Raw genomic sequence first — 15,203 nt, forward strand, 5'->3', positions numbered from 1 at the left:
GACCCCATAGCTCTCCGCAGACTCTCATAGGTTCCCATAGACCTCTATGGGGATCTATAGACCCCATAGATCCTATAGACCCCCATAGATCCCCATAGACCCCTATAGATCCCCATAGACCCCTATAGCCCTCTATAGTTCCCAGAGCTCCCCACAGACCCTTATAGATCCCCATGGACCCCTATAGCCTCCATAGACTCCCATAGCTCCCCATAAACTCCCTATGGCCCCTCTATAGCTATAGTTATACAGGTATAGGTACCCTATAGCCCCCTTATAGACCCCTATGGCCCTTCTATAGACCCTTTATGCATCTATATCTGTAGGTAGGTGTATAGGTACATAGGCGTAGCTACCGTATAGCCCCCTAAGACCCCCCTAAATGGTCCTATGGCCCCCACAGACTGACTAAATCCCCCACAGAAGCCCATAGTACCCTACAGGGTCCCCTATAGATCTTCTGCAGCCCCCATAGTCCCACTGTAGGCCCCCATAGAGCCTCACAGCCTCACAGAGACCCCCATAGGCCCTCTCTAGACACCCATAGGGCCCCTATAGAGCCTCATAGCCTCCTACAGACCCGCATAGGCCCTCTATAGCCCCCCATAGCCCCTATAGACCCTCTCTAGCCTCTTATAGACCCTCTACAGATGCTTTCAGGGCTCCGTAGCCCACCACAGAGCCCCCGTAGCCCTCCCCTATAGCTTCCATAGACCCTCCACAGCCACCCACGGAGCTCCCTAGCCCGTATATATAACACCCTATAGAGCCCCACAGCCCCCCATTAAGCCTCTGTAGCCCCCCCGCCCCCCGCAGATACATACAGACACCCTATAGAGCCCCTACAGAGTCCCATAGCCTCCCACAGACCCCCTATAGGCCACCACAGAGCCCCTATAGAGCCCCATAGCTTCCCACAGACCCCCTATAGACCCCCTATAGGCCCCCCCAGAGCCCCATAGCCTCCCACAGACTCCCCAATAGGCCCCCCCAGAGCCCCTATAGAGCCCCATAGCCTCCCACAGACCCCCTATAGAGCCCCTACAGGCCCCCACAGAGCCTCTATAGAGCCCCATAGCCTCCCACAGACCCCCCTATAGGCCCCCACAGAGCCCCTATAGAGCCCCATAGCCTCCCGCAGACCCCCTATAGGCCCCCCAGATCCCCTATAGAGCCCCATAGCCTCCCACAGACCCCCTACAGGCCCCCACAGAGAGCCCCATAGCCTCCCACAGCCCCCTCTATAGAGCCCCTATAGGCCCCCACAGAGCCCCTATAGAGCCCCATAGCCTCCCACAGACCCCCTATAGGCCCCCACAGATCCCCTATAGAGCCCCTATAGGCCCCCACAGACCCCTATAGAGCCCCTATAGGCCCCCACAGAGCCCCTATAGAGCCCCATAGAGCCCCATAGCCTCCCACAGCCCCCCCTATAGAGCCCCTATAGGCCCCCCAGAGCCCCTATAGAGCCCCATAGCCTCCCACAGACCCCCTATAGGCCCCCTATAGGCCCCCCAGAGCCCCTATAGAGCCCCACAGCCCCCCATTAAGCCTCTGAACCCCCCCCCAACCCCCCCCGCAGACCCCGTAGAGCCCCTATAGAGCCTCGTAGCACCCCCCCAGACCCTCTATACCCCCCCCCGGTGTCCCGAGCGCCCCTATAGAGCCCGTATAGCGGCACGCACGCGGCACAGCTGGCGTTCCCCCGTTCCGGGGCATTTATTCGTCGTTCCGTCCCGATTTTGCTTCATTTCGCTTTTTTTTTTTCCCCATTTTTTTTTTTTTTTATTTCTTTCTTATTTCCTTTTCCTTCCCTTTTTTTTTTTTTTTTGGTTTCTGTTTTTGTACATTTTTTTTTATGTTTTCATTTTTTTTTTTTCTCTTTTTTTTTTCCGGTTTTGTACAATTCCGCGCTGTACATATGTATAGGGGGCGGGGGGGGGGGCACACGGGGGGGGGGGGGGCACCGCAAACACGGGGCGGGGGGGGGGCTACAAAAGCTACGACACCAGCACGAGGGTGACATTGGGGGGGGGGGGGGCAAAATTGGGATGGGGGGGGCAGGAATTTTGGGGGGGGGGTCCTGGGAAGGGGGGGGCACACGGGGGGGTCCTGGGGGGGCACCCCTCCCCGCTCGGCTCGGGTGAGAGTTGCCAAGGCTGCGCCGTGAGATGCATTCAGAAATCGGGGGGGGGGGGGGGCTGAAATCTTGGGGACCCCCCCCCCCAAAATTTGGTCTAAAGGAGCCCCAGGTGTCTTTGTTTTTTTTTTTGGGGGGGGGGGGCTCAATATTTGGCTAAATCCAACGAGGGTCGTGTCCTGTGTCCCCCCCCAAGAGGTGAATTTTGGGGTGCCCCCCCCAGCCTATTCCTTCCCCATCCCTTGCATGGGCTGGGGGGGGGGGGCATTTAGGGGTTTCCCCCCCCTTTGGCAGTGACAGGGGATTTGGGGGGGGGGGCTTGGATATGGGGGGGGCCCTTTGCTGGGGGGGGCATTGGGAGGGAGCCCTGGTGTTGGGGGGGCTTTGACTTTGGGGTGTCAAAGGCTGGGGGGGGGGTGTTATGGGGGTGTCCCTTTGTTGTGGGGGGTGTCCCTTTGTTGTGGGGGGGGGGGTCCCATTGTTGTGAGGGGGGTCCCATTGTTACGGGGGTCCCTTTGTTATGGGGGTGTCCCATTGTTGTGGGGGTGTCCCCTTGTTATGGGGGTGTCCCCCTGTTAAGGGGGCATCCCCACTGCAGTGTGCCCCCCCAGTTTATCGTGGGGGGTGTCCCCAGCTCTTTTTTTTGGGGGGGGATCCCCAGTGCCATGGTGCCCCCCCGCACCAGCACTATTCCATGGTTCCCCCCCCCCTTACCATGATGATGTCCCCCATGCCCTCAACCATGGGGTCCCCCCCAACCATGGGGTCCCCCCCCAACCACGGGGTCCCCACCCAACCATGGGGTTCCCCCAGAGAGACAAGGGGTCCCCCCAGCCATGAGGTCCCCCCCCCCCAGCCATAAGGTGCCCCCTCAGCCATGATGTGCCCCCCCCTCAGTCAAGGGGGGCCCCGCGCAGGGGCTGGCGGGCCCCGAGCTGCCGGGGCCGGCGCCGGGCCCGCGGTACTGCCCGGGCGAAGGAGCCGTCCTCGTTGAACTGCACGTCCCCGCTGCCGCCGTAGCCCGCCAGGCTGTCCTCGCTGCCCGCCGCGCACGGCCCCCGCCCCGGGGACCCCGCGCCCGAGCCCGCGCCTGAGCCCGAGCCCGAGCCTTTCTCCTCCGCCTCGCTGCGGGGGGAACGGCGCGCGTCAGGTGGCGTGAGCATGGTCGTCGTCGTCATGGGTATCGGCGGCATGGGCATGGGCATGGTTATTGTCGTCATCGTCATGGGCATCGTCATCGTCATGGGTATCGTCGTCATGGTCATCGTTATAATGCGCATCGTCATCATGGGCATGGTCATGGGCATGGTTATCATCATCACGGTCATGGGCATCGTCATCGTTGTCGTGGGTATCATCATCATGGGCATGGGCATGGTTATCGTCATCATCGTCATGGGCATCGTCATCATTGTCATGGGTATCGTCGTCAGGGGCATGGTCATGGGCATGGTTGTCATCATCACGGTCATGGGCATCGTCATCGTTGTCATGGGTATCGTCATCATGGGCATGGTCATCATGATCAAGGTCATGGGCATCGTCATCGTCGTCATGGGTATCATCATCGTGGGCATGGGCATGGTTATCGTCATCATCGTCATGGGCATCGTCATCGTTATAATGCACATCGTCATCATGGGCATGGTCATGGGCATGGTTATCATCATCACGGTCATGGGCATTGTCATCGTTGTCATGGGTATCGTCATCATGGGCATGGTCATGGGCATGGTTATCATCATCACGGTCATGGGCATTGTCATCGTTGTCATGGGTATCGTCATCATGGGCATGGTCATGGTTATCGTCATCATCGTCATGGGCATCGTCATCGTTATAATGTGCATCGTCATCATGGTCATGGGCATGGTTATCATCATCACGGTCATGGGCATCATCATCGTTATCATGGGTATCGTCATTATGGACATGGGCATCATCATCATTATCATGGGTATCATCATCACGGTCATAGGTATCATTGTTATCATGGGCAGCGTTGTCATTGTCATGGGAATTGTCATCATGGTCATGGTCATGGTCGCCGTCATGGTCATCGTCATCATGGGCACAGTCATGGTCATCGTCATCATCGCCATGGGAATTGTCATCATGGTCATGGTTATCGTCATCACGGTCATGAGCATGGTCATTGTTGACATGGGCATCATTGTCATGGGCATGGGCATTGTCATCATGGTCATGGTCATTGTTATCGTCGTCACAGTCATAGGTATCATCGTTATCGTGGGCATCGTTGTCATTGTCATGGGAATTGTCATCATGGTCATGGTCATGGTCGTCGTCATGGTCATCGTCATCATGGGCACAGTCATGGTCATCGTCATCATCGTCATGGGAATTGTCATCATGGTCATGGTTATCGTCATCACGGTCATGAGCATGGTCATTGTTGTCATGGGCATCACTGTCATGGGCATGGGCATTGTCATCATGGTCATGGTCATTGTTATCGTCGTCACAGTCATAGGTATCATCGTTATCGTGGGCATCGTTGTCATTGTCATGGGAATTGTCATCGTGGTCATGGTCATGGGCATCGTCATCATGGCCATGGGCATGGTTATTGTCATCATGGTTATCTTCATCATGGTCATCGGTATCGTCATCGTTATCATGGCTATTGTTGTCATCGTTATGGGCATCATCATTGTTGTCATGGGCATGGTCATTGTCGTCATGGTCTCATCATGGTCATGGTCATCCATCGGCATCGTTGTCGTTGTTGTGGGCGTTGTTGTCATGGTCATTGGCATGATTGGCATGGGCATCGCCATCATGGTCATGGGCATCGTCATCATGGCCATGGGCATCGTCATTGTCCTTGGCATTGTTATGGGCATTGTCATGGGCGTTATTGTCGTTGGTAGTGTCATTGTCGTGGTCATCGGCACAGTCATCAGCGTCACTGCGGGCATTGTCATCGTCACCATGGTCACGGTCATCGGACGTCATCCTCACGTCATCGGTAACGTTGTCATTGTCATGGTTATCGCCATGGGCATTGTCATGGCCGCCATTGTCGTTGTCGTGGCCACTGTCGCCATTGTCGTTGTGGCCATCGGCATTGTCGTCATTGTCACGGTCATGGTCATTGTCATTGTCATTGTCACGGTCATTGTCACAGGCATGCCCATCCTCATCCTCATTGACCCCGGGCACCAGGGGACATGCGGGGGGGGGGGGGGCAGGGACATCTCCGGGGACAGCCCCCCCCCAGGTGTCCCCCCCCAGGGGACACAGGGGAACCCAATGCCCCCTCCCAAATTGGGGTCTCCATTGTTCCAGGTGCCGTCCCCCCTCCATTGTCTCCCCCACGTGACCTGCCCAGCCCCCCCCCTCCAATTCCCCTCCCCCCAAGTGCCCCCCCCCAGCCCTGCCCCCACATCACCCCCCCCCCCCTTACCTCTCCAGGGACCTGCATTAGCGACAGCGGGGGGGAGGAGACAGAGCGTCAGGAGGGGGCGGGGCCAAAGCGAAAGGGGCGGGGCCAAAGCAAAAGGGGGCGGGGGCCAAAGCAAAAGGGGCGGGGCAAAGCGAGGAAGCCCCGCCCATCGGGCAATTAATGGGGAGGACAATGAGCCGGGGGGGGGGGGTGGGGAGCAGTTAGTGATTGGGGGGGGCAATTAGCTGTCGATTAGCCGGGAGGCAGCGAAGGGCGCTCAAAGCTCTGGCCCCGCCCACCACGACAAACCACGCCCATTAGGCCACGCCCACTTTTCGCAGCTAGCCCCGCCCCCTGGTTGCAAGCCCCACCCCCCCCCTTGCTCTCAGCCTCGCGCTTCTCCCTTTGGCCACGCCCCCTCCTTTAGACCACACCCCCGCCTTTAAGGCCACGCCCTCCTTTAGACCACACCCACTTAGGCCACGCCCCCTCCGTTTAGGCCACGCCCCCCACCTGTACTCCCCGAAGGTCTCGTCCTTCATGGGCCGGGCCTCCGAGTCCACCTGCGTGTCCTCCTTGTCCTTCACTGGGGGCGCAGCGCGAAATGGGGGGGGTTGGGGACCCCCCCCACACCCCGAGGACCCCCCCGGCACTGTCCCAAGCCTTAGGGACCCCCCCAGGAGCCCCCAAACCCCAGGGACCCCCCCCAAGACTGCCTCCCCCCGACTCACCCTGGACCCCCACCATACCTTATAGACGCCCCCCCAATTTCTTAGGACCCTGGCAATTTATGGGGACCCCCCCCCAAGCTCAGGACCCCCCCCTCAAGCTCAGGACCCCCCCCCAAGCTCAGGACCCCCCCTCAAGCTCAGGACCCCCCCCCATACCTTCAGGACCCCTCCCTTTCTTAGGACCCCTTCGATCCATGGGGACCCCCCCCTCAAACTCAGGGCCCCCCATAACTTCAGGACCCTCCCCCCTCCCATTTCTTAAGGCCCCTTCAATCCATGCCCCCCCCCTCAAACTCAGGACCCCCCCTCAAACTCAGGGACCCCCCAAACCTTCAGGACCCCCCGCCCCCTTTTTTAGGACCCCTTCAATCCATTGGGAACCCCCCCCCAAACCTCAACGACCCATTTACAACCGTGAGGGTTCCCTGGGGGGTCCTGAGGTCGTTTTTTGGGGGGGGGGGGCGCTGAGGAAGGGGGGGGGGGTCTCGGTGGGGGGGGGGGGGGGGCTCACCCGAATACTTGCCCCCCTTGCTGCGCTTGATGAAGCAGAGGATGAGGAGGAGGAGGAGCAGCAGCACCACGGCGCTGACGAAGCCGATGAACCAGCCCTCGGTGGCGAAGCCCCCCGCCAGGCTGCGCACCACTGCGGGGGGGTTAAAAAAAGGGGGGGGGGTCAGCGGGGGTGCCCCCCCCCCTCACAGCACCCCCAAAACATCCCCGGTGGGGAAAATGCGATTTTTTGGGAGCCTGAGCTACCTGGGGGGCGGTTTTCAGGGGGAAAAAGGGAGTTTCGAGGCCCCCCGTGAAGCTGGGAGCAGTGTCAAGGGTCCCCACTGGGGGGGGTCAATATCCACAAAATAATTTTTTTCTTTGGGGGGGGGGGGGCGGGTTTCAAGCCCCTCCAAGCCTCAGGAGGTGGTTTCGGGGCTCCCCCCAGGACCCCAAATGACGGTTTCAAGTGCCCCCGGCCCATCGGCGTCAGTTTCAAGTCTTCCCCCAGGGAAAGGGGGGGGGATTTTTTTATATTTTTTTTTTGGGGGGGGGGGGTTCAATCTCCTCCAGAATTATTATTTTTTGGAGGGGGGGGGGGGGCGGGTTTCAAGCCCTCCAAGCCTCAGGAGGTGGTTTCGGGGCTCCCCCAGGACCCCAAATGACGGTTTCGAGTGCCCCCAGCCCATCGGCATCGGTTTCAAGTCTTCCCCTAGGGCAAGGGGGGGATTTTTTTATATTTTTTTTTTTGGGGGGGTTCAATCTCCTCCAGAATTATTTTTTTTGGGGGGGGGGGGTGGGTTTCAAGCCCCTCCAAGCCTCAGGAGGTGGTTTCGGGGCTCCCCCAGGACCCCAAATGACGGTTTCGAGTGCCCCCAGCCCATCGGCGGCGTTTCAAGGCTTCCCCCAGGGCAAGGGGGGGATATTTTTTAAAAATTTTTTTTTGGGGGGTTCAATCTCTTCCAGAATTATTATTTTTTGGAGGGGGGCAGGTTTCAAGCCCCTCCAAGCCTCAGGAGGTGGTTTTGGGGCTTCCCCCCAGGACCCCAAATGACGGTTTCGAGTGCCCCCAGCCCATCGGCGTCAGTTTCAAGTCTTCCCCCAGGGCAAGGGGGGGATTTTTTTTAAAAAAATTTTTTTTTGGGGGGGGGGTTCAATCTCCTCCAGAATTATTATTTTTTGGAGGGGGGGCGGGTTTCAAGCCCCTCCAAGCCTCAGGAGGTGGTTTCGGGGCTCCCCCCCCAGGACCCCAAATGACGGTTTCGAGAGCCCCCAGCCCATCGGTGTCGGTTTCAAGTCTTCCCCAGGGCAAGGGGGGGATTTTTTTTTATTTTTTTTTGGGGGGGGGTTCAATCTCTTCCAGAATTATTATTTTTTTGGGGGGGGGGGGTGGGTTTCAGGCCCCTCCAAGCCTCAGGAGGTGGTTTCGGGGCTCCCCCCCCCAGGACCCCAAATGACGGTTTCGAGAGCCCCCAGCGCATCAGCGGCGTTTCGAGGCATCCCAAAAGGGAAGGGGGGGATTTTTTTATATTTTTTTTTGAGGGGGGGTTCAATCTCTTCCAGAATTATATTTTTTGGGGGGGGGCGGTTTCAAGCCCCTCCAAGCCTCAGGAGGTGGTTTCAGGGCTCCCCCAGGACCCCAAATGACGGTTTCGAGAGCCCCCAGCGCATCAGCAGCGTTTTCGAGGCATCCCGAAAGGGAAGGGGGGGATTTTTTTATATTTTTTTTTGGGGGGGGGGTCAATCTCTTCCAGAATTATTATTTTTTGGAGGGGGGGGTGGGTTTCAGGCCCCTCCAAGCCTCAGGAGGTGGTTTCGGGGCTCCCCCCAGGACCCCAAATGACGGTTTCGAGTGCCCCCAGCCCATCGGCGTCGGTTTCAAGTCTTCCCCCAGGGCAAGGGGGGGGATTTTTTTTTTTTAATTTTTTTTGGGGGGGGTTCAATTTCTTCCAGAAATATTTTTTTTTAGAGGGGGGGGCGGGTTTCAAGCCCCTCCAAGCATGAGGAGGTGGTTTCAGGGCTCCCCTCAGGACCCCAAATGACGGTTTCGAGTGCCCCCAGCACATCAGCGGCGTTTCGAGGCATCCCGAAAGGGAAGGGGGGGGGGATTTTTTTATATTTTTTTTTTTTTGGGGGGGGGACACCCCGAGGACTCACGCGTGCCGTTGGTCTGCACCTCGCTCTCCCAGAAGGCCACGCTCTCGCCCGAGCGGTTGCGCCCCACGAACTGCACCCGGTAGGGAGGTGCCGGGGCGCAGCCCCCCAGGCGGTACTGCCGCAGCGAGGAGTTGGCGCGCCCCGAGGTGAGCCACGACTCGTCCGGTGCTTTTTTTTTTGGGGGGGGGGCAGCAAAGGGGGGGTCACCACCAGGTGGGACCCCCCCCCCCCCCCCCCATCTTGAGGCCACCCCCCAATCCCCCACCCCCCCTCGTCCCCCACCCCATCCCGGCGCGGCCACCCCGTTTAACCCCAGCGCCCCCCCCCCCCCCCCCCGATTCCCACCCCAAAACCATCTCCGCCCCCCCCCCCCCCCCAAAAAAAAAAATACCCCCCCCCCCCCCAGTAGTCCCAGTGAGCCGCCCTTACTGGTTTTGTTCATGTACTGGACCTCGAACTCGACGTTGTCCTGGGGGTGGGCGAGGGTCCAGAGCAGGACGGTGAAGTCCTCGCCCACCTCCGACACCATCACGCTCTCCAGCACTGGGAGCACTGGGAAAGGTGGGGGGGGCACAAAGGGGGGGGGTCAGCGTCACTGGGGGGGCCCCAAAAATGGGATCTGCCCCCCCCCAAGATCCAGCCCTGCCTGCGGGGTACCCCAGGGGGTCTTAGAGACCCCCCAGTGGTCTTAGCCCCCCCAGTGATCTTACCACCACCAGTGCTCCCAGTTCCCCCCCCAGTGCTCCCAGTCCCCCCCAGTGCTCCCAGTCCCCCCCAGTGCTCCCAGTTCCCCTCCCAGTGCTCCTGGTTCCCCTCCCAGTGCTCCCAGTCCCCCCCAGTGCTCCCAGTTCCCCCCCAGTGCTCCCGGTTCCCCCCCCAGTGCTCCCAGTCCCCCCCAGTGCTCCCAGTCCCCCCCAGTGCTCCCAGTTCCCCCCTCCAGTGCTCCCAGTTCCCCCCCCAGTGCTCCCAGTCCCTCCCCAGTGCTCCCAGTCCCCCTCCCAGTGCTCCCAGTCCCCCCCAGTGCTCCCAGTTCCCCCCCCCCAGTGCTCCCAGTCCCCCTCCCAGTGCTCCCAGTCCCCCCCAGTGCTCCCAGTTCCCCCCCCCACAGTGGTTTCGGGGCCCCCCCAGCAGTTTTGGGCCCCCCCTCGTGGTTTCGCCCCCCCCCCAGCGGTGGTCTCAAGACCCCCCCATGGCAATGTCTAGGACCCCCCGTGGCAGTGTCAGCGCCCCCCAGCTCTGTCGGGACCCCCGCGTCGCTTTCCAGCCCCCCCATGTCAACTCCCAGCCCCCCCAATGACAGTTCCCAGCCCCCCCAGCCCCCCCAATGACAGCCCCCAGCCCACCCCCAACAGCCCCCAGCCCCCCTGCCCCCCCCCCCTTGCCCCCCGCCCCCCTCACCGGGCTCAGGCCGCAGGCTGCCCAGGCGCAGCAGGGGGGCCCCCAGCCCCCCACAACAGCCCCCAGCCCCCCCACGAGAGCCCCCAGCCCCCCCATATCAACTCCCAGCCCCCCAATGACAATTTCCAGCCCCCCCAGCCCCTTTTGGCAGCCCCCAGCCCCCCCACGACACCCCCCAGCCCCCCCATATCAACCCCCAGCCCCCCCAATGACAGTTCCCAGCCCCCCAGCCCCCCCAATGTCAGCCCCCAGCCCCCCCTGCCCCCCCCTTGCCCCCCCGCCCCCCCCTCACCGGGCTCAGGCCGCAGGCTGCCCAGGCGCAGCAGGGGGGCCCGGGCCCCAGGCGGGTGCTGGCGCTCAGCGCCAGGCGGTAGCGGGCACGCGGCGCCAGGCGGCTCAGGGAGGCGTTGAGGGTCCCGGGGGGCAGCGCCAGCTCCAGGGGGGGCCCCGAGGCGTTCTCTGGGGGGGGGCAACCGGTGACACCCCGGTCCTCCCAGGAAGCGGCTGGTACCTCCCAGTGGCCCCCCAGTTCCTCCCAGTATCCCCCAGTTCTTCCCAGTGCCCCCCCAGTTCCTCCCAGTATCCCCCAGTTCTTCCCAGTGCCCCCCCAGTGCCTCCCAGTATCCCCCAGGTCTTCCCAGTGCCCCCCAGTGCCTCCCAATGACCCCCAGTTCCTCCCAGTGCCCCCCCAGTTCCTCCCAGTATCCCCCAGGTCTTCCCAGTGCCCCCCCAGTGCCTCCCAATGACCCCCAGTTCCTCCCAGTGCCCCCCCAGTTCCTCCCAGTATCCCCCAGGTCTTCCCAGTGCCCCCCCAGTGCCTCCCAATGACCCCCAGTTCCTCCCAGTGGCCCTCCAGTTCCTCCCAGTTCCTCCTGGTACCCTCCCCAGTTCCCCCCAGTGCCCCCCAGTTCCTCCCAGTATCCCCCAGGTCTTGCCAGTGCCCCCCAGTGCCTCCCAATGACCCCCAGTTCCTCCCAGTGCCCCCCCAGTTCCTCCCAGTATCCCCCAGTTCTTTCCAGTGCCCCCCCAGTGCCTCCCAATGACCCCCAGTTCCTCCCAGTATCCCCCAGTTCTTTCCAGTGCCCCCCCAGTGCCTCCCAATGACCCCCAGTTCCTCCCAGTGGCCCTCCAGTTCCTCCCAGTTCCTCCTGGTACCCTCCCCAGTTCCCCCCAGTGCCCCCCCAGTTCTTCCCAGTATCCCCCAGTTCTTGCCAGTGCCCCCCCCAGTGCCTCCCAGTGACCCCCAGTTCCTCCCAGTGCCCCCCCAGTTCCTCCCAGTATCCCCCAGTTCTTCCCAGTGCCCCCCCAGTTCCTCCCAGTATCCCCCAGTTCTTCCCAGTGCCCCCCAGTGCCTCCCAATGACCCCCAGTTCCTCCCAGTGGCCCTCCAGTTCCTCCCAGTATCCCCCAGTTCTTCCCAGTGCCCCCCCCAGTGCCTCCCAGTATCCCCCAGGTCTTCCCAGTGCCCCCCAGTGCCTCCCAATGACCCCCAGTTCCTCCCAGTGGCCCTCCAGTTCCTCCCAGTATCCCCCAGTTCTTCCCAGTGCCCCCCCCAGTGCCTCCCAGTATCCCCCAGGTCTTGCCAGTGCCCCCCAGTGCCTCCCAATGACCCCCAGTTCCTCCCAGTGGCCCTCCAGTTCCTCCCAGCTCCTCCTGGTACCCTCCCAGTTCTTCCCAGTGGCCCTCCAGTTCCTCCCAGTATCCCCCAGTTCTTCCCAGTGCCCCCCCCAGTGCCTCCCAGTATCCCCCAGGTCTTCCCAGTGCCCCCCCAGTGCCTCCCAATGACCCCCAGTTCCTCCCAGTGGCCCTCCAGTTCCTCCCAGTATCCCCCAGTTCTTCCCAGTGCCCCCCCAGTGCCTCCCAGTATCCCCCAGGTCTTCCCAGTGCCCCCCCAGTGCCTCCCAATGACCCCCAGTTCCTCCCAGTGGCCCTCCAGTTCCTCCCAGCTCCTCCTGGTACCCTCCCAGTTCCCCCCAGTGCCCCCCAGTTCTTCCCAGTATCCCCCAGGTCTTTCCAGTGCCCCCCCAGTGCCTCCCAATGACCCCCAGTTCCTCCCAGCGCCCCCCAGTTCCTCCCAATATCCTCCAGTTCTTTCCAGTGCCCCCCAGTTCCTCCCAGTGGCAATCCAGATCCTCCCAGTACCCTCCCCAGTGCCCCCCCAGTTCCTCCCAGTATCCCCCAGTTCTTCCCAGTGCCCCCCAATGACCCCCAGTTCCTCCCAGTGGCCCTCCAGTTCCTCCCAGTTCCTCCTGGCACCCTCCCAGTTCCCCCCAGTTCTCTCCCAGTGCCCCCCCAGTTCCTCCCAGTATCCCCCAGTTCTTTCCAGTGCCCCCCCAGTGCCTCCCAATGACCCCCAGTTCCTCCCAGTGGCACTCCAGATCCTGCCAGTTCCTGCAAGTGCCTCTCAGTAACCCCCCAGCTCTTCCCAGTGCCCCCCCAGTTCCTCCCAGTGCCCTCCCAGTGCCTCCCAGTGACCCCCCAGTTCTTCCCAGTACCCCCACAGTGCCCTCCAGTTGCCTCCCAGTGCCCTCCAGTCCCCTCCCCAGCACCCCCAAGTCCCTGTTCCCCCCTCCTAGCCCCCTCCCAGTGCTCCCAGTGCCACTTCCCAGTGCTCCCAGTCTCTCCCAGCGCCCTCCAGTCCCCTCCCAGTGCCCCCCAAGCCCCCATTTCCCCTCCCAGCGCCCTCCAGTCCCCTCCCAGTGCCCTCCAGTCCCCTCCCAGCACCCCCCAAGTCCCCATTCCCCCTCCTAGCCCCCTCCCAGTGCTCCCAGTGCCACTTCCCAGTGCTCCCAGTCTCTCCCAGCGCCCTCCAGTCCCCTCCCAGTGCCCCCCAAGCCCCCATTTCCCCTCCCAGTGCCCCCTAAGCCCCCAATCCCCCCTCCCAGCCCCCTCCCAGTGCTCCCATTGCCACTTCCCAGTGCCCTCCAGTGCTCCCAGTGCCACTTCCCAATGCTCCCAGTCTCTCCCAGCGCCCTCCAGTCCCCTCCCAGTGCCCCCCAAGCCCCCATTTCCCCCTCCCAGCACCCCCAAGCCCCCGATTCCCCCTCCTAGCCCCCTCCCAGTGCTCCCAGTGCCACTTCCCAATGCTCCCAGTCTCTCCCAGCGCCCTCCAGTCCCCTCCCCAGTGCCCCCCAAGCCCCCATTTCCCCCTCCCAGTGCCCCCCAAGCCCCCCATTTCCCTCCCAGCACCCCCCAATCCCCTTCCAGCGCCCCCCAAGCCCCCGTTCCCCCCTCCCAGCCCCCTCCCAGTGCTCCCAGTGCTCCCAGTGCCCTCACCTTGCTGGTACTGGAGCACGTAGCCCGTGAGGATGCCGTTGGGGTGCCGGGGGCGCTTCCAGGCCAGCGCCAGGGCGCTGTCGCCCACCCGCTCCACGCGCAGCTCCTCGGGGGGCCCGGCACTGGGGGAGGGGGGCGGGGGGGGTCAGGGACCCCCAGGTGGGGACCCCGAAGTGGGGACGGGGGGGAGGGGGTTGACAGGAAAGGGGCTGGGGGGATTTGGGGCAGGTTTGGGGGTCCCGGGGGATCTGGGGGGTCCTGGGGGATTTGGGGCAGATTTAGGGGTCCCAGGGGGATCTGGGGTCCCAGGGGGATTTGGGGAAGGTTTGGGGGTCCCGGAGGGGATTTGGGGGTCCTGGGGGGATTTGGGGCAGGTTTGGGGGTCCCAGGGGGATTTGGGGCAGGTTTGGGGGTCCCAGGGGGATTTGGGGGTCCTGGGGGGTTGGGGAAGGTTTGGGGGTCCCGGGAGGGATTTGGGGAAGGTTTGGGGGTCCCAGCGGGGATTTGGGGGTCCCGGGAGGGGTTGAGGGGGGTCCTGGGAGGGATTTGGGGCAGGTTTGGGGGTCCCGGGAGGGATTTGGGGAAGGTTTGGGGGATCCCAGGGGGATTTGGGGAAGGTTTGGGGGGATCCCAGGGGGATTTGGGGAAGGTTTGGGGGTCCCAGCGGGGATTTGGGGGTCCCGGGGGAGGTTGAGGGGGGTCCCGGGAGGGATTTGGGGCAGGTCTGGGGGTCCCGGGAGGGATTTGGGGAAGGTTTGGGGGTCCCGGGGGATTTGGGGAAGGTTTGGGGGGATCCCAGGGGGATTTGGGGAAGGTTTGGGGGTCCCAGGGGGATTTGGGGTCCCGGGGGATTTGGGGGGGTCCTGGGAGGGATTTGGGACAGATTTAGGGGTCCCAGGGGGATCTGCGGGGGTCCCAGGGGGATTTGGGGCAGGTCTGGGGGTCCCAGGGGGGATTTGGGGTCCCAGGGGGATTTGAGGAAGGTTTGGGGGTCCCGGGGGATTTGGGGGTCCTGGGGGGGTTGGGGAAGGTTTGGGGGTCCCAGGAGGAATTTGGGGCAGGTTTGGGGGTCCCAGAGGGGATTTGGGGGTCCCGGGGGGTTTGAGGGGGTCCTGGGAGGGATTTGGGGCAGGTTTGGGGGTCCCTGGGGATTTGGGGTCCCTGGGGGATTTGGGGGGTCCTGGGAGGGATTTGGGGCAGGTTTGGGGGTCCCGGGGGATTTGGGGGTCCCAGGGTGGGGGGGGGGGTCTCCAGGAACATTTTGGGGTGCTGCGTGGGGGGGGGGGGGTCTCAGGGGAGGTTTTTGGGGTCCCTACAAGAGGATTTTGGGGTCTTGGGGGGGATTTGGGGGTCTGGGGAGGGGTTTTTTTGGGGGGAGGGAGTTTTTTTTTTGGGGGGTGTTTTTTTGGGGGGTGGTTTTTTTTTTTGGGGGGGGGGTATTTTTTTGGGGGGGGCGGTTTTTTTTTGGGGGGAGTTTTTTTTTGGGGGGGGTATTTTTTTTGGGGGGGGTGGTTTTTTTTGGGGGGGGGGGGCGTTTTTTTTTTTTTTGGGGGGGGGGGAGCCCCTCACCTCCCTCGGGGGTCTCGAAGCGGATCTGCTCGCTG

The 15,203-nt window shown here is 62.4% G+C and overlaps 1 protein-coding gene across 1 annotated transcript in view; it reads right to left on the reverse strand.

The window, feature by feature from the left end:
- Nucleotides 1-2,474: 2,474 nt before the first annotated feature.
- The window catches only part of L1CAM (L1 cell adhesion molecule), a 47,813-nt gene continuing 35,084 nt past the window's right edge, over nucleotides 2,475-15,203 (reverse strand). The window contains 11 exon segments of the mRNA XM_066984569.1: nucleotides 2,475-3,110; nucleotides 3,112-3,265; nucleotides 6,063-6,135; nucleotides 6,792-6,923; nucleotides 8,927-9,094; nucleotides 9,356-9,478; nucleotides 10,617-10,652; nucleotides 10,655-10,783; nucleotides 13,600-13,721; nucleotides 14,481-14,535; nucleotides 15,169-15,201. Coding sequence (XP_066840670.1) covers nucleotides 3,012-3,110; nucleotides 3,112-3,265; nucleotides 6,063-6,135; nucleotides 6,792-6,923; nucleotides 8,927-9,094; nucleotides 9,356-9,478; nucleotides 10,617-10,652; nucleotides 10,655-10,783; nucleotides 13,600-13,721; nucleotides 14,481-14,535; nucleotides 15,169-15,201 — 1,124 coding nt within the window. The 3' untranslated portion in view covers nucleotides 2,475-3,011.

The sequence above is a fragment of the Anser cygnoides genome, chromosome 29 (genome assembly GCF_040182565.1).
Source record: "Anser cygnoides isolate HZ-2024a breed goose chromosome 29, Taihu_goose_T2T_genome, whole genome shotgun sequence".
Lineage (NCBI taxonomy): Eukaryota > Metazoa > Chordata > Aves > Anseriformes > Anatidae > Anser > Anser cygnoides.